The following is a 22795-nucleotide window of genomic DNA, read 5'->3' as shown; positions in this document are numbered from 1 at the left end:
TGTTTATACATTAATGCGTAACTGATCAACTATCTTCCTTTCAACAAAACCTGTTCTGAGTCTAAATACCACAGTAATCCTACGTGGGGAACATTGGAAAATTGGAAGCTTTTATTGTCTTTGTTTACGACTGTTGTGATTGGTTGAATGTTTTAACACAAAGGAAACTACCTTTCAAAATAGAGTTAAAATACATTTTATTTCATAAACCTTCTTTCCATCGGTTGATTCATTCTACGTATGAAAACACAACCGTTTTGATGTGGGGAAAGCGTATTGCCACAGAATAATAGAAAATGCTACAGTTCTTATCTGGATCATTACTTAAGGATTTATTGTACGGCTTTTATTACATAAAAACCAATCAAATACCAGGTGAGCCTTCGCGCGAAAACATGATATCTTCACACGTGGAAATAACATGTTATTTTCACATGTAAAAAGATCACCGTTGCTATATGGTTGCATAATAAATGGCGCCTTTCGCAGCGAAAGTGAAATGGGTTGGGATTTCATTTGTGTACAGAGAAGGAAAACACAAACTGTTGGAATGCTAGCTCCACTTTCCTGCTGAAACAACATTGTGGATCCTTCATGTATTGCTTGCCTCACAAGAAAAATTAAAAAAAAAGAATTGTGACAGAACCTTTGTTCAAGGAAATTTTATTTACAACTTTAAAATATTCAAGATATCCGGTGTCTCTCTTTTAACATCTTAGGTATCTTCACAACAGCAGGAAAAATTTCACAGGCCATGAACTGTGTATAGAAAGTATACAAGATGTCTGTCTTTCTTCATACAATCGGCTGGACACAGCTGCTTAATATCGCTTTCTCTTCAAGATTTCAGGTTTCCAGTTTACAGGATGAGTTTCTTCACTCTGTTACAAGACAAAATAAATGCAAGGATTGTTCCTTAGCATGGTTGGAACCATAATGTTGAGAGTGCTCGCCATCAGAGTGAAAAACTTGCAGAATGAACTTGAAACCCCAAATTTCAGTTTTCAAGTGCAAACCATAATATTGTCCTTTTAAATAGCTGGACTTTATGTACATAATTACGACGACGGCGGGGGAAGGGGAGGGGGGAGGGGGGGGGAGGGGGGCGACGACGACGACGACAACGACGACGACTAATTATAATAGGTTTCTATAGTGCCCTTTCTCCAAAAAGTAAAGCGTTATCATTAAAGATCGAAAAAGCGTAAGGAAAGTAATTAAAGGTTTGTAAAGCTCTCACATCTTGCAATATGTGATACATACCCTGAATTTAAATATTCAGGGTATGTTATTGATTAGTGTTTGTTGTGATCAACAACAAGGGGAATGAAAGGCGCTTTCCATTCGACCAAATATTCCGATTGCATTTCCGGAAATTTCCAGAGGCTAATGGAACAACATTTTCCACAATTTCTGGAAAAGAGGACAATCTCGCCAACTATGCCCAAATTTCTGCATATTTCTTACCGGGAATTTCTGTGGCATAAATTTGGATTTTCATCCCGGATTCCCGTAATTTTCGGTTGAATGGTTTGCATTTCAGAACTTGACAATTTTCGGACTTTCTGGAAACTTTCTAAGGATATTTCCGTATCATTTGCCCCAGTTTCAAAAGTTCCGAAGTATTTGGTTGAATGGAAAGCGCCCAAAATCTCACTGAGAGCAAGGATTAATTTCCACCCGTTAGCACTGACAATTAGCAGTTTGTGAATAAAAAGTGAAAGTTCTTTCTTGAAGCAGTTGTGCGATACTCACTGCAGTGTCATCCTCCTTGTATATCTTGATGGTCTTATCAGCTTCGCATGTGATAAGTCGACTGCTACTCAGGTCAAAGGTCATTGCAAAGATACCAGCTTCACTGTCAAGTGAACCTGGTTGCACAGATGCCTGTAAACGTTGAAAGTTGTACCCAGTCCGCCAGTCCCAAAAGTGCATGGTACCATTATCGCCTAAAATTCAACAGCATAAAATCACTTTTGCAACGTACTTAAACGCCAGCCAGACATACTTTTGCAACCTTACCTCAAGATCAATAAGTTATCAGAAAAGTTATCGGAAATCAATAAACAGTCATTTGTTTCATCGTTTGTTTTTTCGTTCATTCATTTAAAAAAACAAGGGAAGCCTCTGAAGTTCAACGAGTTCATAGGCCTGGACGCCGCTCCAGTTTCTGGAGCATAAAGCGGCTAGGGGTATTGCTACTCCCAAAACTGGAAATTGCGTGGTACTACTTGAGGCCCAGGTATGGATCTTCTTGTTCCAGGATCAATCCGCTGAGAGATTCACACAATATTTCAGATCGTTCCATGGTCAGATCGTTATTCAAGAGGCGAATGTTAACATTCACGTAGTTCAAGTGGTTGATGCGATAAGAGGTATTCCATCACATCACGGACACTTGGAGTGATATGGGAGGGGTACAACTGGTCAAACTGCAACTCATTGACACTTTAATTAAGGGTTATAAGGTGGAGTTGTAGGGAAGAAACGGTCTGTATCAGTGTCTTTTTTACCGCAAAATGGTATTGCCATATTACAAGAAATCTGCCCAAGTTGTCCCAGGAAACTATATGATAATTACTTAGCCTAACTCGATGTTGCCATTAAGTGTCACTCTTGAATCTATTGTGCACATTCTACGTGTCATATATTGTGTTTGTTGTTTGAGTCCTAAGTTGAAAGTATAAAATATTTGAATCAAGAAACAAGAACTACCTTGGCCATAGCCTGCCTGGTGATAAAAGCTCAGTCAAGTGAGCAAGAACTGACTTCTTTTCCCAGTTAATAATTGGTGTCTTCTTCAGCTCTGTACCTTATATGCTCTATTACAAGTAGTTTTAGCATTCTGTACATAATTAATATATATTTAAATATTAAAATTAAATTAACAGAGGCTCTAAAGACTACCCACCTCCCGAAACCAAAACACCATCTGAGTTAACTGCCATACAATTCACTATGGAGTTGTGTCCAATAAGATTCTGAAGAAAATTTCCATCTGGGAACTTCCATTGTTTGATGTTGTCAGGAGATGCTGATGCAAATGAAAACCTACCAAGCAAACAAATTGATCAGTTAATAAGCAAAGTGCTTTACCAAAAAAGACCCAGTTTTACACAAAATTGAGCCACGGCTTGGTATTGCAATAACAATTTAAATGCATTATATTATTTTGACTTTCTTAACTTGCTTGTAAGTAATTAGATACTTGCACCATCCTCACTTTCAGCTCTATTTCTCTGATCACTAAAGACAACTGAAAGTCGAGCTCAACGTGTAAATGAAGATCTGATAGTCTACAGTCACCAGCAAGTGTTTGCATGGGTACAGGACGTATCAACAACCAACCTCGTTCCCAGGGTCTCTCATCTCACCGCCCTCTGGAGCGAGGCAGGAGAGACCGGGTCTCTTTTCGCTCGCTCCAGGGGGCCGTTAGATGAGAGACGCTGGGAACGAGGTTGAGCAACAATGAGCAACAACAAGGAAAAAAAAAGAAACAAACAAACAAACAAACAAAAAACACATGTTAAAATATAATTATTATATTTACAATAGATAACGATTTGACAGACACAAGGATAGATGGGTAAATGGAATGAACAGAGTGAAGTGTTACTAACTGTGTTGGATGTAACACAACTGATCGGACACTTTTCTTGTGATTAGTGAGTGTAACTTTAGACTTTCCAGCTGCTAAGTCCCACAGACGAATAGTACAATCATGGCTTCCCGTTATAACCTGCAAAACAGTCAGAAATAACTGAACTGCAATTATCAACACAAATTATCAACTAAAGAAAAACTAGTAAGCCAATACATAATATACACCTTTTGCCAATTCACACAATAATTGTAGTATTTGTAAATAGCTTAATATTTCCTGACAGGACCGAATAGAGCCTCACTATTGCATCTAATATTGTACAAAAGAAACATTTGCAAAAGCGCTTGGAGCTTCCTTTCCAGAAAGTTTCTATTCACATGATCTTATTAGCAATTGCCTTAAAACACATTTCATCACTTCTCGAACAGCAAAAATATTATTATGAATTGTGTAAGGTTAAGTGCTGAAGGAAGACTGTCAACAAGGGTCCTGAGACAGAAGAACAAGAATGAGTCCAAGTAGGTCTTTCTATTTTCAGACCAATGCTGTTCTTAGAGCTCTTGCTCAGGTTATGGAAGTGAGATTGGCATAAATTGATGACCTTAAGCAAGTGTGTATTCACACTCATTGTAAAGGTCCCCCATGAAACCTTAGCAAGACCCTAACTGAGGAATATGTTTGGAAGATGAATGTCCAAATATCCTGTTTTTGAGCTTGATGATATGGGAGCTAACAAATTATCCCACATTAAAAAAAGCTCTCAAACTAATGTAGCACAGTAATAACAAGACCAGTTGGCACCTTTTGAGTCAATAATCAAGAGAACTATCAACAGTGCATTGAATATCCGATTTGCTTTAAACCATTGAATCCTGAAAGAGTGAACAAAATCTAATTTCTGGTATTGTATGTTGTTTACTTACTGACCTGAGGTTCCACAGCTTGACACTTAACAACTGCTACCGTACTTGTATGGCCTGTCAGTGTGTGAATACAGGCTTTGGTTCTCATGTCCCATACCTAAAGACCAAACAAATGTTCAAGAATCTAACCTCCAGTGTTCATGTACCATAACCATTTACAACAACAAGAAAATTTTATTTCTTGCACCTGAAGATATACAGTAGGCTTTAAGACAAAAATAATGCTGCCTAACAAGAAAATCACTTTATTATAATACTCTATTGCAATAATAATTTACTATAAATTATTGCCTACTGGCTTGTGTGTATACCAAGAAAATACCAGGGACTCGTGGGATATTCCATGGTATACCACTCAAAGCATTGCATAACTACTATGTCTGCAATGCCTTTTAACCATGCCCTGAAATGGAGATGTATATTTTTACTGGTATAAATAGTTTGTTAAATTTTTGTTACCCTGGCTGTTGCATCTCTACCACAAGTTAACAATACATCAATTGTAGGATGAAGATCCAGTGAATAAATAGCACTTAAGTGTCCGTGGTAGTGTCGCACAACCTGTAATAAATTACATGGCAAATGTCAATACAGCAGCTATTCTGGCCAAGAGAATTTCGAAAAAAATAGATGTGCTCTTGTAACTAAACACAAGTTGGTAGAGTCTTCACAGTTATATACCTTTTAACTTGACACCAAGTGAAAAGGAAGTGAAGATAAAAAATTGCACATAGAATGTCACAACCTCAAAATATTGCTTTGTCCAGATCAAATATTTATATTATTTGAAGTTAAATACCACAAATGTTAGAGTTTGTGGTTGAAACTGAATTTTTTTTAACCTATGACCAAGTGAAGTGGAGATTGTCAGGCCAGTGACATCATTCCAGGATATTGGCACCAGTTTTAAACTGGAAGCAATAATGCAAACATGAAAGACCATGTTTAACCACATTTCAAAATACTGAGAAGAGAGCTGAAAATGCGACATGTGGTGGAGTATTTTTAAAGAACTTTGAGGTGTTTGGAAATGTGGCAAAAAATGATTAGGGTGTTTGATATATCTTCTCAATCAAAACTACAACTCAGGAGAAACTGGAAAAATAAAATTGTGAAAAACCCACTAGGCTAAAATTTTAAGATCAGATATCTAACCTACATGGTCATGATTTCCTTGGTTTAAACTTATTGAATTATAATGAGTTTCAGAAAGTAGAGGACTAGATCTAGATGGGTAGTCTAGAATTTTCATAGAATGTCAAAGCAAAAACTTGATATGAGAACACAAGTTTGCCAGGACTTGCATTGTATTTGTTGGTTTGACAAAATGTTTAAGCTTACTCACCTTGTTGTACTCCAGGTCCCAACATTTGACTTGCTTGTCTTCTCCACATGAAAACAGATAAGGTTGTCTTGGACTGACTGCTAATCCCCTGACAGTACTTATATGACCTGTAAGTGACAACTTTAACTTGCCACTTCCAAGCTCCCAGATCTTGAAAAAAAATTTTCATGATCAAATATGATATTCAAAGTACAGGTGTAATATATTAATAATTTTTTTGTTCCAGAATGCATTCTGAGACAATGATCACAGGTAAAAAGTAAGATAGTTAGCTCGTGAGCCTAGGTGTTTATTCCAACTAAGTCAAATTTATAAATTAAGAGCAATTCTTTTCATATTTATTTTTGCTGTGTCACTGTTTTGCAGTAAACATTAACAAATTCTGCAATAGTTCTTACACATGGTAAGAGTATAAAGAATTGAAGGTTTAGATTTTGATTGGGAAAAAGCTAGCAAGCTTTGGGGGCATATGTACCTGCAGGAAGCTAGATATTAATAAGTCAATACATGTCAGCCTTTTTCCCTGGCTTCTTCATTCAGTACCTTGATGGTCCTGTCAGCAGATCCTGTAGCAAACCACTGGTTACCAGGCTCTACAGCTACTGATCTCACCCAACCGGTATGACCACTGATTACCTATAGCAAACAATCACAAATGGACCAGTTAAATTACTGAAACCCAATACATGACAATTAGTTGATAAACACTGACAGTGTACCTGTCACCAGGGAGCAATAGCTGGAAAACAGAAAAAAGGATCATTTAAGTTCCAGCTCAAAACCTCAACTCCTCTTGCTGGTCTCTTTATACTTGATAAACTGTCATGGATCTAGGGTTGTTTGGGTTGTTTCCAAGGGTGGTTCGTTTGAATCTCAAACATTAAATGTTGCATTGCTTAAGTGTTGCTTCAACAAAAATCAGTTGGCAAATATTTCATATCTATAAAAGTCTGCATATGAGCCAAGTGGCCTATCAGGCCGACGCTTATCTCTGGTTTCCACATAGCATGAAGTGACTACTCACTAGGAGTATTTCTACTCCCCCCTGGATGGGATGTTAGTCCATTGCAGGGTTACCCCCAGCATTAAACTTGCTGGTACTCATTTATACACCTGGGTGGAGAGAGGCACTGTGAGAGTAAAGTGTCTTCCTCAAGAACACAACACAATGTCCCCGGCCAGGGCTTGAACCTGGACTACTCAAACCTGAGTCGAGCACACTAACCACGAGGTCAACCTGCCTCCCTGACAAATATATGACCTTCTGGAAATTACATGCCTTTGTCATGAACTTGAACAGAGCAAAAATAACATTGAAAATATACTAGTTGTAAATGTCCCACTTGTTCAGTTTAAAAGCAGCACCAGTGCTTCCTAGTGAGATGGCGAGTATCTTGCAATAATATTTCCATCTTCATGTTCCAACTTGCAGAAGTGATAAATTGTGAGTATCCACAAACCTATGTCCTTTTCAGTCTACTGATTTTGCTAGGAGTTACAATGTGCATGTAATTTTTTCTGTTCCTTAGGGGGTTGACTGTTATTCACTCCAATTGATTTTCTAATTATAAAAAAAATAAGCCAGATGATAACACCAGACTCTGTTACAGTACATGTGAACAGATGACTGAGTTTATTTGCTGCTGAAGCGGGCCACCCTCTGAATAACAACACATTTCAATTTTTTAGGAAAATTTATAGCTCTGGGTACTCATGATTTACCTCAGCCCAATGACTCTAACCCAGAGTTCTCCGTAAGCTCCGGCGACAGGCAAAATTTGCCGTCTAGTCATCCTTGGCGCGCTGGCTACTTATAGTAAATAAATTATGAAAAAATTTTATTTGTAACAATGTGAGCCTATCCGTCAATAAAATTAAGCATAAAAACAATGTCTAATTTTCTCAACAAATACGTAGCGATTAAAAAAATATAACCCTTATAGCTGTAAGATAAAAGAAATCTGAAATCAATCGGACTGTGAGAATTGCCGCCAAATACGTGACGTGGGCACTGAGCCGTGACAGCAGCACTGAAATATTTGACAGCCGGGGTTAAGGTAAAGCTCAGTTTTTCCTCTGAAAATGAAGCGAAAAACCCGGCAATCGCTGTTCAGTACCAGGGATAAATCGAAAAGAAAATAGTGATGGCACAAATGAAGGTCATAAGTTGTTTTCTTTCAAAAATATAATTAAAATTAGTTCTTTTATCTCCAGTGAATGTACACGTAATTTAATTAGTTCTTTAAACACAACGACATGCAACCCAGTGCTTGGCTCGCGCATGGAGGATTTTCGAGAACAAATAAGCGAAAGATTTCTTTCAACAAAAGAAACAAACTTTGCAAGATCTTACACAATCTTTAAACTCAGCAGCTGGAAGATGTTTGTGTAAATATTGAACATGAGATATAAAACTGGCGAGCTTACCGAGCAGGGAAGTATGAATAAATACATGCACTATTTCAAGGCTTCATTATAAAGTGAAACATTTACAAAATATGTCAAGTTTAAGTTTGATGGTATTCATTTTATCACTTTTGAAATCATGAATGAAAAACCCGAACTCCCGCAAAGGTTCAAAACGTTGATGATGGTCCGCACGCTTAATCAGAAAAGATTCTGAGCTTAAATCCACGGGAAACTTCACCAAGTATTACAGGCTTGCGCTTGCAATGGTTACCAATCACAAGCTTCATCACGTTCAATGAATTCCACCCCTAGCACTGTGTTAAAGCCATTCAAAACTTGTCTTTTAACAAAATAAATGTCAAACCTCAATCTAGTACCTTCAATGCCAGCAAAACTCTTTTCTCGTTTGGCTTTCTGATCTGTTTTTACACGCGTGATTGAACACAAAATGAGAATGTTTTTGACGTTTTTGATATTTTTTTCAAATTTGATACGGATGACGATGATTAACCTGTTCAACTAACACAATACATTACATGTATGTGTTTCTTGGTGAAAATGCTTTTCTTTAACAAAAGAACAAAACCATGATTGCTTAAAATACACTGAAATGCACTTTTTAGAACCCCAATTTCAAAATTTTCCTGGGGAGGCTCCCGGACCACCCAATAAAAGGTTGTGGTTGCCCCCCCCCCCCCCTCCACGTGGCTCCGATAAAACCACTCCACATTTTTTTATCGGCATTGTCCGCCGCCTACTCAAAGTTATTCTCCCTCTACCTCAAATTTTCGGGAGAACCCTGCTCTAACCTCACAGTAAAGTGGTAAATAACTTAATTTGTTTCCTTCCCACAAGTCAAACTAAGGAATACCCACATTTTGTACACTGTATTGTACCAGTACCATATTTTCTCCATTAAATGCCATGCCCAGAAATAAACAAGACCCTCAAAGAATTTATATTCAAGGCATATAAAGAAACTAAAGGTACAATTTTAAGATATTTAACCCTAAAAAATGATGACTAAAATCTCTAATAAATTCCAGGCTCAAATAAATTACAAAAGTCAAATAAATGCCAGATCCACCTAGCCAAGTGGTACTATGGTACGTGTAACTTGTAAGATACAGTGTAACACAATGTGGATATTCCTCAGTTTAACTTGTGAGAAGGAAATAAAGTATGAGGTGCTAAAATATAGATAGATAAAGGTAAAACAAGGGCACTTTCTAACACCCTTTCTTTATAGTAATAACAAATTTGCACTGGATGCCCCTCAATATGTTGTAATGTATGATTTTATATACACAGGGCTGATGAGAGATACTTTGCGTAAGAAAACACTCAAACTGTTAACATAGTTCATGTAGTATTGGACATGGCCAAAGGGTTACATGAAACAAAATAAGACCAATGTTTTCACCCTCATTAGTTTCCAAGGTGGATGCCACTGTGGTTTGGGTAGAGTTGCTGCCTTCTTCTGTTGAACCAAAGCTGTTGATGGTTTGGTTCCACCTACAGATACCAGTGCTTTGGATGGAGGGCCAAGTCGTTCTTTGCCACCAGTGGCCAGAGCCTTCTGTTGAATGTCCATAACACCTGAACTCTCCTTATGTGAGTGGAACCTGAAAGAAAAAAGGTGCTAATTAATAGGATGGCACTTCACAAGCACTTCACTGCAGTACTGATACAATGCAGCTTTCTTGATTCAACAGTCTTGCTGCCTGGGTGTTTATAGATGATATCAAGCACACTGTAATCTGTACAATCACTGAGATGCACAGACATACAGAGAGCAAATGTCAGATCAAGATGCTACATATACATTTTGTAATGTCTTCAATTGTCAGCAGTTACAATAGCAATAACAAAGAAAACTGCAGTAAGGCAAGGCAAAGGGGCTTTGATTAACAAGGGAATTAAATTTGGACAAAGCAGTTTCCTGTCTCTCTTTGCTTTCTTGTATCGTATTGAGGTTCATAAGATCTTGGAAAGCAAACTACAGGCTACAAACACAAATGTGAGAGGCATATACTGACCCTTCTCAACCTTATTCGATCAAGTATGGCCAGTTTTCTGAAAATTTCTTGAGACTTCGTGACTCTCATAAACCCACCAATGGACAAACAGTCACACCCCTTACATGCTGACATCGTGTGAGTCCACATTTATAAATGTACAGTGTTGTTATATTAAGTACTTCTCAATCTCTCTGTAGGAGGATCAACTGTCAAATACAGTACACTTATTGCAGTTATCATCACTGCAGGTTCCTTCACTCATTAAATTGTCATATCACTGACTTGCCTCTCACGCACTACTCACTGTGATGTTGTAGATGGTAGATTTGACATCAATTGTTCAACTCCAGCTTTTGAGGGAGATCTGTTATTTACTGCCATTTCCAAAGTCAATGCTACACCTAAAAAAGTATATTAATTAACCCATTTGAGCCATGATATCCCACAATACATTTCTTCTAGCACTATTAGAGACATTTTTCTAATGGTGATTGGTTCACATGCTAATGACTAAAGGTCAGTCCCCATTTACACAACTACAAAATCAACATATGATTCATAAGCATTCTCAACAAACGTAGTGAGAGTAGTGTGTCTACTGTTGTCCGAGAACAAAATGCAGTGAACCAAACCAGGACTCAACCCAGACTGTCCAAACGGGAGTCCATTAGGCCACTACACCTCCCCATCAATCTTACGTTAAAAGTTATGACCTACAACCAATCCCATACAGAAAACAGTGGAAAATGTAAATGCAGATATAATAGAAAATCCACAGAAGTGGGCATAGCAGTATTATAAAATATCTGAAAACAATTGAGAAAACTAAGTGAGTGGGAGAAGTAACTGAAAGGAAAAATGCTATTCAGTGTTAAGACTTAAATTGATTTCACACTCAACTTATTATTAGCTGTGTTTGTATCTTATTATCTTTGCAGCAAAGCAAAATAAAAATATTAAATTTGGTTTTCGACGAAACTGAAAATACTGCCACCAGTATTGTGATCAGTAATAGATAGGTTGAAAAGTTTTTCTCTAAAGCTGATCTTTTTTTGTCTTACTAAATTTTGGTGGTTTCTGACAACCTTCATCACAGCTAAAAAAGCTTCCAGAAAGGTACAAGAGAGGTCTCTGGGGGATTGCAGTCCTCCTTTACATAAAAGGTTATCTGATTACATAGGTTACATCCTCTGAAAGTTTCCCCTCTGGAAAGCTTTTAGACCAGTTAAAACATTAGTTCAAATATTTAGAAAGCCCAAGGATGATCAACCAAGTCAAAGGAATGGTATTCAGAGTAGGGACAGGTGCTGTGACTGCTCATTCACCTCACTGGAGAGAGCAAGTGCTCATAGAGGTCACACATAGCTGAACATGATCCAGGACACGTGAGCTACAATCAACACTAGCAATCAAACAACACGAGCACCGAGTCCACGGATCACAACATCCACCCAAGAGATGCCTAGATCCATGATCTAGGTGTAACCAACTACAACAAGAGGCTTTTCTTGTAGTCATTGGACTCCACTTTGCACAGTGAAGCTGTAATCAAGAGAAAACCACTCCCTCATGCTTACATGTACCTTTAATTCAGAATTAAAAAAACAACAACAGAAAAGTTTTTAGTGCAAGCATTAACCTTTTTTAACTCTGATGAATATGGACAGGAAACACCAAAAATTTAGTAAGATAGAAACAGATCCGCTTAAGTAAAGACAAAAAGTTCAAATATTTGTTTTTTTCTTGATATCCAGATTAACCAAGGGAGATGTAAGTCACACTAGCCAAAGCCAAAGGCTGAGGCTGATAATACTTAACAAGATCTTCATTATTCTGGATATCACAGAAAAATAAACCTAATTTAAGTCATTAAAATTTTAAATTGTCAGCCTGGGTTACCTGGGGTTGATGGATATGGATGTGTCCCTTGTATTAGGGGAGGTACCTCTGAAACTGAGCAGAAAAATCATCATCAATCAAAACAAAAATCAAAGTTCTTTATATTGCTGAATACTGAGACTACTGGTTTTGGATTCTCATCTCTGAGTCTTCCTTATCCTTATCTAACTAAGGATAATATATAGATTTAGCCAAGCCCTAAAGCAGAGCTCCTGGGCTGAGTTGTTCAAAGCCCAATTAAGCTAACCCAGGGTAAGTGAGAATTTTGATTTGAATTTTTTAACTTTGTGGTGAGGTTTTCTGCGTATTGTTTGGCTGTCCGTTTTGAGTTTGAATAATCTCAAAATACACAAAAGAACAGCAATGAAAAACATTTGTATACAAGAAAATTTATACTTCAGTTAACTTTTAATCCTGGGTTACCGTTAACTGGCTTCTGGCCCTGTTTACAACAAGTTAACCTGACATGACCCCCGCGATCCAATAGAAAACCAGCACTTGGTTAGCGGTCAACTTAAAAAAATCATGTGACCTTGATGAGCTTTAAACTTGAGCCCGCGATATGGTTGCGAGATACTGGTCAGCGGGTACCTGTTTTGATAGGTGTTAATTGAATATCTATTTACAGTGCAGCTCAGATAAAAGCAAACCAAAATATATCCATAATTTGTGTCAGCCAAAAACGCATATACGCATATGCACATACCCACATACCCACATTTGCGTATACAGTATACGTGCATATGCCTCATTAGTATGTATGAGCAAACGTATTGCTTCTTTTTTTCTTAACAGGTAACTGTTGTTTTCAATGGCTTGACAGCTTGCCACAGAGCAAGAAAGAGTTTTCTTTGTGTTGAATACACGTATACAGTAAATGCACATATGCCTTCAGACCAGACTTAGCTGAAACAAACATTTTGCAATTGGGCACTTAGCAGAAAATCAACAGACTGAATATTTGTTAAAAGAGAGAGTATTTTGCTTTTGAATCAAACATTTACCGCTTTCTGTAAGATAGAACCAGGGATAGACGCTTCAAACATCTCATCTTCAAAGAGCAAACACAACAGAAATATAACAACAGAAAGTAAACAAAGTTCAAGCAAGTGACTTGCAAGTGACATGCCGAAACACAAACACAGAACTTTCGTAAATTAGCTAACTGAGAACGGAATTTCAGAGAGGGTTTTATTCCCATTCTCAAAATTTAATGGGAATTACTGTAATGTTAAGTTAAAGATGGTTATTTTGCTTTTAAAAACTGTGAGGACTAATTGAGGTTCGCAAAATAATTTGTTGCCCTGGTAAGTAAACAAAGCAAACATTATTCCGTGTGTTTTATATTAAAATGTGTTAAAATGAGGAGTTCAAGAGATTGTTCCAATTTTCTTTCCAATTTTTTGGCAGCTAAAGATCAAGCAAGTGTTAATAAAGCGTAGTTTGTTGGTGAATTTGTGAAGCAATCGAAAACTCTAAATATGATAGCTTTCATTGATGTTTACACAATGTGCAAATACAGTGCAGCTCAGATGTATGCAAACTATGCATACGCGTATTATACGAGCGTATTTTGCGTATATGCGTATGTTAATATGCGCACATATATGCGTATATACGCGCACATATGCGCATATACATGCGTGTATATGAAGAAGCTAGTCATAAAAGGGGATAAGTGATAATTTTGGTTGTTTTTCTTTTTTTTGGTCCAAATTAGCTGAATTTTTGCATGTGGTCTTCAATGTAATAGAAAAACGTGGTTCTGTATTTTTGTCGCTGGTTTTTGCTTTGTTTTCGAATTAAAACGTAAGGCAGCTGATATACCGTAATCGTGTTATCAGCGTTTGAAGTCAGATTGAGCCAGGTAGCAAAGTCCAAGAGCAGTTCCTGCCCAAGAAAAATACCCTCTGGTGAGTTGTGGTCCATTTGCCAAGCGTTGCTAGCGTCAAAGTTTGGAAAGCGAGAACTGGTTTTAGACTTATAAAATTTGTCTTGTATGGACCGCCATGTTTTCCTGCGCACGAGGTGTAAAGACCCTTCCCGGCATGCATTGCAATTACGTTCTGCGGATGTTTCTCGAACTGGTAACTAGATTTAAACATAATAATGGCCAGCAAGTGGCGATTGATTGTAACAGATCTGTGATCCAGTTTGCATTGATTTTATTTCAAATTGGCATGATTTGTAGTGTTTTGAGCTTCTGGGATCAGGGGACATGCAGATGTATGGAGACCCGTACATTGCGCAGAAGGGTTAATCTGTTAATCTGTCAGCCCTATTTATAGAGCGTTTTCACGTGGAGTCATCAAATTCTTAAATCCAAAACTAAACAGCCACCAAAGTTGTTATCCTCATCAGGCATAACAGGTACCAGCGCATTTTGAACTTGGAAGTTATGGCGGTGCGTGACATAAAGCTATGATCGCGTTTGTCGAAAACTATGTTTTATCTCGTGATTTTTTAGCCATTTAAGACGCTGCCGTATTTGGAAAAGCACTTATTGAAATGTTTATTTGTTTTATTTTATTTTTATTTACACCTTTTTTGACCTGAAATCAACATTTTTGAGCTTATACGTTGCGTGAAATTACCATTTTCAGGAGCCCATCATGGGCTCCTACCATTTTGCTGTTTTCTAAGTGAAACCAACATCCTTGCTGTCACGCGTTAACGTCAAATCAACATTTAAACCTATTTAGACTTGAAATCAACATCATTGAGCTTATGTGCTGTGTGAAATTACCATTTTGCTGTTTTCTAAGTGAAATTAACATCCTTGCCGGCAAACGTTAACGTGAAATCAACATTTCAACCTATTTAGACCTGAGATCAACATCATTGAGCTTATGCGCTGCGTGAAATTGACATTTTGCTGGTTTCTAAGTGAAATTAACATCCTTGCCGTCACGCGTTAATGTGAAATCAACATTTTAACCTATTTAGACCTGAAATCAACATCATTGAGCTTATGTGCTGCGTGAAATTACCATTTTGCTGGTTTCTAAGTGAAACCAACATCCTTGCCGTCACATGTTAACGTGAAATCAACATTTTAACCTATTTAGACCTGAAATCAACATCACTGAGCTCATGCACTGCGTGAAATTGACATTTTGCTGGTTTCTAAGTGAAACCAACATCCTTCCCATCACGCGTTAACGTCAAATCAACATTTTAACCTATTTAGACCTGAAATCAACATCATCGAGCTTATGCGCTGCGTAAAATTGACACTTTGCTGGTTTCTAAGTGAAACCAACATCCTTGCCGTCACGCGTTAACGTAAAATCAACATTTAAACCTTTTTTGACCTAAAATCAACATTTTTGAGCTTATACGTTGTGTGGAATTGACATTTTGCTGGTTTCTAAGAGAAATCAACCTCTTTGCCGTCACGCGTTAACATCAAATCAACATTTTAACCTATTTAGACCTGAAATCAACATCATTAAGCTTACGTGTTGTGTGAAATTGACATTTTGCTGGTTTCTAAGTGAAATCAACCTCCTTGCCATCACGCGTTAACATGAAATCAACATTTAAACCTTTTTTGACCTAAAATTAACATTTTTGAGCTTATACGTTATGTGAAATTGACATTTTGCTGCTTTCTAAGTGAAATCAAAGTCCTTGCAGTAACGGCGGGCTGATCCTTTGTTATGATAAACCGAGGCGAGACTTCGAGTTATAACAAAGGCTTGGCTTGGCTATTATAACAAAGGATCGGCTCTGTTTATCATAACAAAGGCCTGGCTTTGTTTATTTGCAGCCTCGGCGGGAAAGGGCGTTAGGTATTTTAATCAAAAGTGAACTTTGTCGAAAACGCTCCAAATTTCGCATGCAGTTTTGTTTAGGTATGTTTAGCAATGTCCCGTAGTTTTTCCGCTAAACTTTGCTTCGTTTTCGGGATATTGCGTATGCAAAAAACCACTCGGTTTTCATAGCGGTGTCTTTATAAAGCGAAGCAAAAACCAGCGGCAAAAATACAGGAACACGTTTTTTTATTACATTGACGAGCACATGCAAAAATTCAGCTAATTTGGAGCAAAAAAAAAGAAAAGCAACCAAAATCGTCACTTATCCTCTTTTATGACTAACTTCTTCATGTCTCTTTGTTATGCATTCCCACAACTTGTGTTTGTGTTTGTTTGTCAAAGAAAGGACATTACATTTCTGGGAATGAAAAAGGCTTCAAAGCGAAATGTGCATGTTGTTAAAACGTCCTGCCGATCAATGAAAGCTATCACATTTTGAGTTTTTGATCCCTTTACAAATTCCCTGACAAACTACCACTTATTAACACTTGCTTGATCTTAAGCTACCAAAAATGGGAAGAAAATTGAAACAGTCACTTGAACTCCCTATTTTAACACATGAACTTAATGTTTTTGCAAGTAAAGATCTGTGTTTTGGCATGTGTCGGCAAGTCGTTTGCGAAACATTTGTCTGAATTAAACGTTCTGAAGATCCTCCTCGAACAAATGATATCTCCAGTTATATTTGACACAGATCATTCGTTCAAATAGTAAAATAATCTATCCTTGACGAAAAAATTGTTTATTAAAGTTTCTATGGTGCGCTGCTCATGTTTAGTTATTTTTTCTTCAAGGAAAAGTTCTGTGTTTCGGCATGAGTTGACAAGTCGTTTGGAAAGTGTTTATTGTCTGAACCGTTCTGAAGATCTTTGTTGAAAAAATGACATCTCCGGTTTTATTTGACACAAATCGTTCATTCCAATGGTAAAATGCTCTTTCTTTGGCCAAATAATTGTTTATCAAAGTTTCTATGGTGTGCTGCTCACGTTTAGTTATTTTTTTCTTCAAGGAAAAGTTCTGCGTTTAGGCATGCGTTGGCAAGTCGCTTGTGAGATGGTTATTGTTTGAAGCGTTCCGAAGACCTTGCCGAAAAAATTATATATACTGTTATATTTGACACAAATCGTTCATTCAAACGGTAAAATGCTCTTTCTTTAGCCAAATAATAATTATTGTTCATCAAAGTTTCACTGGCGCGTTGCCCACATTTAGTTTTTTTTTCTTCAAGGAAAAGTTCTGTGTTTCAGCATGCGTCGGCAAGTCGCTTGTGATAATGTTTATTGTTTGAAGCCTTCCGAAGACCCTGTCGAGAAAATGATATCTCCGGTTATATCTGGCACAAACCGTTCCAAATGGTAAAATACTCTTTCCCCGACGAAAGAATTGTTTACTGAAGTTTCTATGGTGCACTGCTCACATTTTGTTATTTTTAATTTTCTTCAAGGAAAAGTTCTGTGTTTTGGCACATGTTTCCAAGTCACGCACTTGCTTGGACCGTGTTTACTTTGTGCCGATAAAAAGTTAGCATTTCGGTTGTGTTTGCTCCATGAAGATGGGATTGTTGAAGCATGTAGGCTCTATTTGACAAAAAGAAAATGGTAATTTTTTTATTTAACGGCAAAATACTCTCTCTTTTAATTATATTCAGTCAGTTAATTTTCTGTCAAGTACCCAATTGCAAAATGTTAGTTTCAGTCAACATTTTGCTAATAACTCTAGTCTGAAGGCATATGCGCATATACTGTATACGCGTATTCAAAATAAAGAAAACTCTTTCTCGCTTTCTCACTCAAAATACGTGCATATAAATTGCATACTCATAGTTTGCTTATATCTGAGCTGCACTATATTCTATAACAATAATAAACTACCAAACCATGTCACTTTGGCTATGAAAGGCACAATTTATTCTGTAACCATAGCAACCTTGATCTTTTCACATGTAAAGATAATATGCTATTTTCATGTGTGAAGATATTGAGGATATTACATGGCCACTTGGAGATATGAAATTTCTCCTCTTGTGTTGAAAAATATTTCATGACTGAGTGCAGCGAACAAGTGAAATATTTTTCAATACTCAAAGAGAAATTTTGTATCTCCAAGTGGCCACATAATGTTGTATTTATTATATAAACACTAGTGAAACACAAAATCATTTCACTTTTGCTGCAGAAGGTGCCAATTAGTATGTAACCATAGCAATGATCTTTTCACTTGTGAAGATACCATGTTTTTGTGCAAAAGCTCACCTGGTATTTCACAGTGTTTATATAATAAAGCTCATTTACTATACAATACCTTGATTTGAGGAATAAGCACCTGTCACAGGATTTCTAGTTGAAGTCAAAGTTTCTTTAGGTGATACCAAATCTTTCACCAAAAAATACTCATCACGAATTTTACACATACTTTTCACTTGGTCACTGCAGGGGAAAGTACAGGAAAGTAAAAATGCAAGAATGGACGGGTATAAATTATATGACTGTGTACTAGCAGGATCCAGTTGTTTGAAAGCTGATATGTGCTAAATCTCAGATTAAAACATTTCATTTCATAGTTTTATGCCCACTAGCTTTTAATTTAATAATATATAGCTTGTAAGGCAGTATGTTCATGCTGGATGATCCCCTGGTAATAACTGTAAATATAGTCAAGAATGTTTTGCATTTTCTGCTGAAATTCAGATTTCTAAGGGCCCATTTATATGGTCTTGGGTACCTGAAACAATCCCCCTCCTGAGTTACCCTGGTCAAGCTAACTTTACAATACTGGTAATTTCTTTGCAAAATTCCACCAACCATTTTCATGAGGATCATGAACCTGCCTCAGAGCATGAGACAACTTGGGTGGGTGAGTTGTCTCTCTTGAGCAGGTACTGTAACCCTGGCAGACAGGACAACTTTTCTTCATATAAACACTTTGGCCCGCTTAACCAGGACAACTCTCGGCATGGCGAGTGTCACGCAATGCCTAGATTAAGGATTTAAAGCATGAATTTGTATCAAAGTGAAAATTAACTCCGCAAAACCCACTGTGATTGAATAACGATCACGTAAAACTCAAAGAAAGAGGGATATTAATAATTTTGCACATTTGATTATTCAGTAAGGATTATGAATAATCATGCAGGGTCAACTTTGATTCGGCCTACATGCAGGGACAACGTTTACACACCTAAATGCTTGCTAAAGTTGCTTCGAGGGGAGGGTTGTCTCGGGTACCTGAGACCATATAATTGGGCCTAAGAAACACCATTTCCTCTCTGTTGTTTTCATACAAACGTCTAATTTATTACACCTACAGTTAATGTCAGAAATATCATCTTAGGCCTCTGTCTAGGGACCTGATCTCAATCTCCGCAGCAACGAACGCAGCACACTCAATGCCTTTAAGTTTAAGTTAATGCTTTTTTTATAATTTGGACTATCAGCTACATGTTTATGACATCATAATATATGTCAGAAATACGTCATGTCATACGCTTATTTGAATGAAGTACTAAGCTTTCGAGTTCCGAAGCTCACCTTTCTTTGTCCCTTTTCATCGGTAGGGAGTTGTCGTGAAGAAACATATCATGACTTCTTTTGAGGGATCGAAACACAAGTGTATGCACTGAATGCTTTACAATGTCCTGCAACAAGAAATGTCCAATAGATCGGTTTAAAACTAAAGAGAAAGTTCCAAACACGTGGAATTCTGTCTTACCTCCGCCATTTTGAATGCTAATGCATACATTCAGTTCAAGACTTCATGTAAATGATGTAAATAGTACTCACGTTGGAACGAGGTTGAGAATTCACGTGACAACCTATTGTCTTCCGCATCCATATTATTTCCTTGGTCTCTTTCGGTTTAGAAAATGGTTCGCAAGTAGAGCATTAAAAAAACAAGTTTACACACCACATTGGTCGACACTAAGGTTTATTAAATCTTAGGCCCTTTTAAGACAATTCTTTTTGTTGTTGTACATTGTTGTCGTTGTGGTATGTGTTTTACATGTAACTTTCTGTCCACTGTCTGCACTGTGAGCTACTGTGTGTGTTATTTTTTCTTTTGTGTGTGTGTGTGTGTGTGTATATGTATGTATATATATATATATATATATATATATATATATATATATATATATATATATATATATATATATATATATATATATAGGCAATTGTGGAAAACGAGGACGGACAACTTCGAGCGAAAAAAAAATATATATACAGTAAAAAATCTAAGAAATGTAAAAAAAGTTTAAAAATTTAATAAAAATAGATTTAATAAAAATAGATTAGATTTCTTAGATTTTTTACTGTATATATATATTTTTTTCGCTCGAAGTTGTCCGTCCTCGTTTTCCACAATTGCCTACAAATTTCGTTACTCGAGGTTTGGACTACGAATCCTTTTGGATCCTTCTGGCGCGTGGCATCCCTGTTGGCTCGAAGCATCTTAACTTTTTATATATATATATATATATATATATATATATATATATATATATACAAGGGTTATCTAGTCAATCAGGGTTATCCCACAAAACTAGTGGAAGATCAATTTTCTAAAGCCTTAACTACATCTAGAACTGACTTACTTACAACTCGTGCCAAAGCTGAGAAGAAATTGTTTCCATTTGTAACAACATTTAATCCAAATCTACCTGATGTTGGTCGCATCATCAGAAAACACCTAGGTATTTTGGAATCCAACCCCAAATTAAAAGAATTTTTTCCGCCAAATTCCATCATAGCCTCTTTTCGAAGATCTAAAAACCTTAAGGAGTTGTTAGCGCCATCTCGTTATGGCTCTAACACTAAGGTTGAAGAGGTTGTTGAGGTTAAGGGTTGCTTTAAATGCAAATGAACAAGATGTGATCTCTGTCGCAACTACTTTGTTGAATCAAATTCTTTCCAAAGTTTTCAAACAGGCAAGAGCTATAAGATACGATTGAAACTTTCCTGTGATTCAAAAAATGTCATTTATTTGGCTTCGTGTAAGAAATGTAACTTACAATACATTGGCTCTACAACAACAGATTTTAGAGTTAGATTTCGCAACCACAAGTCTGCTATGCTGACCAAGAAAAAGACTTGTGAGGTAGCGGTGCATTTCAACAGAACACCGCACGACTTAAACGACTTTTCTTTCCAGTGTATTGATCAAGTGCAGATAAATGCAAACAATACAAGTAACATCGAAAAGCTTTTAATCACTAAAGAGGCATATTGGAGTGCACAGTTGTTCTCTCTGGCACCTTTTGGCTTGAATAAACGTCAGGAATTCCACTCGAAAAAAAGAATAAACTACAATTAGCGCAAAAATAACTTGCAAATTTGGCGGTTATCTTAGTTCAGGTGTTCAAAGGCCCTGACCTTGGATTTTGTTAGCTTTGTTAGCGCTAGGTTTTCTCAGGGGCCCCCATCGGGGAATTTATTACATTATTGTTGTTTAAGGGCCCTGTTTAGGGCGCCTGTTGTGCCTTGCCGCGGCATAGTTTCAAGGGCTTTGTTTGGGGATTTTGGGACCGCCTTTTTTGAACATTGAATATTTTACACGCGGGTCCCTTCACACTTTCGGCTGACTCGACGAATCGCGTTACTTTTTTGATATTAATCTTATTTGTATTATATTCGATTATTTATTCTTATTTGGTTTGTGTCTTTTGAGTTTTGTACCGCATTGTCATAGTATCTCGCTTAGTAATCACCGATTGTTTATCATTGGTTAATTTTTTCGTTTTCATGTGTTACCACGCCCTGTTATGTAATCATCTTTGTAATATTATGTCATTTTTTATACTGTAAACTTATTTAAGGTTATTGTAATTTATTATTCACTTGCATTGCAACTGATGAAGGTCTTTGACCGAAACGTTTATTTTTATTAAATTTTTAAACTTTCTTTTTACTGTATATATATATTTTTTTCGCTCGAAGTTGTCCGTCCTCGTTTTCCACAATTGCCTATATATATATATATATATATATATATATCGGTTTACGAGAGGTGAAATTTAAAACATTTTCTAATGATACCATAGTAAATTTATATTGAAGGGATAGTGGAGTTGCTAATTCGAATTTGGTTACTTCAAACTAAAATCCATTTCACTTGGACTCTTCCCTATTTTCTCAGTTATTTCTAACCGGGCAATTTCAAATCTGTCCAATTTCGAATTTGCCGTTATTTCTCACTAATTTTCTTTTCATGGGCCTACCTTCACGTCACGTGACTGTCACCCATTTCATGATGAACGGGGTTGTCCCTCAGGACATCTTTAACCACCTTCCCAAAATTCAGAAAATTTCGAGACCTATCGAGGCAAGTGATCAAATTCCTCAATAGCCACTTGTATCAATTATTTTAATTAACTGCCTAGCATATCAATAAGTCGAATGGCCAGGCTGTTGAAAGATAGAGCCGATGGAATGTGATTTTATTGTAGTACGTCATGGAGTGAATCCCGGGAGTGAATGATTGATCAAAGAAATATCGGTATTTGTACAACACGGTCTTTATGTGTTGCTATAAACAGACGGGAGATATCTGGAGCTTACAGTGTCACTATGCTGGAAAACTTGCTCATGTGTAAGGAAAAATAAACCCAGTAAACCGAAGACATTTCCCTTTATGACCACAGGCCGATGTTCGTGTGCTGCATGTACGCATTGCATACCTACGTGAACCAACGCCCTTTGGAGACCTTTGAACGAGGTTTTACATTTATATTTCAGATATTTGTAAATTTTATCTTCTCTATTTTCCAATTGCCCATAATTCAC

The 22795-nt window shown here is 37.0% G+C and overlaps 1 protein-coding gene across 1 annotated transcript; it reads right to left on the bottom strand.

Annotated features, from left to right (window-relative positions):
- Window positions 1-180: 180 nt before the first annotated feature.
- On the bottom strand, window positions 181-19774 carry LOC110050077 (pleiotropic regulator 1-like). The gene is made up of 14 exons (XM_020755946.2): window positions 19728-19774; window positions 19547-19653; window positions 18321-18445; window positions 12202-12255; window positions 10607-10703; window positions 9705-9906; window positions 6416-6508; window positions 5873-6022; window positions 4987-5088; window positions 4532-4624; window positions 3621-3739; window positions 2912-3051; window positions 1756-1949; window positions 181-881 (listed from the first exon to the last, which is right to left on the bottom strand). The coding sequence occupies exons 1-14, from the start codon at window positions 19755-19757 to the stop codon at window positions 822-824; spliced, it is 1566 nt and encodes a 521-aa protein (XP_020611605.2). The 5' UTR covers window positions 19758-19774; the 3' UTR covers window positions 181-821.
- Window positions 19775-22795: the final 3021 nt, after the last annotated feature.

The sequence above is a fragment of the Orbicella faveolata genome, unplaced genomic scaffold (assembly GCF_042242905.1).
Source record: "Orbicella faveolata isolate gen_17 unplaced genomic scaffold, um_ofav_v1 contig_35, whole genome shotgun sequence".
In the NCBI taxonomy this organism is placed as follows: Eukaryota; Metazoa; Cnidaria; class Anthozoa; order Scleractinia; family Merulinidae; genus Orbicella; species Orbicella faveolata.
Note: the sequence above shows the minus strand (reverse complement) of the source record. Positions and strands in the feature narration are given on the sequence as shown.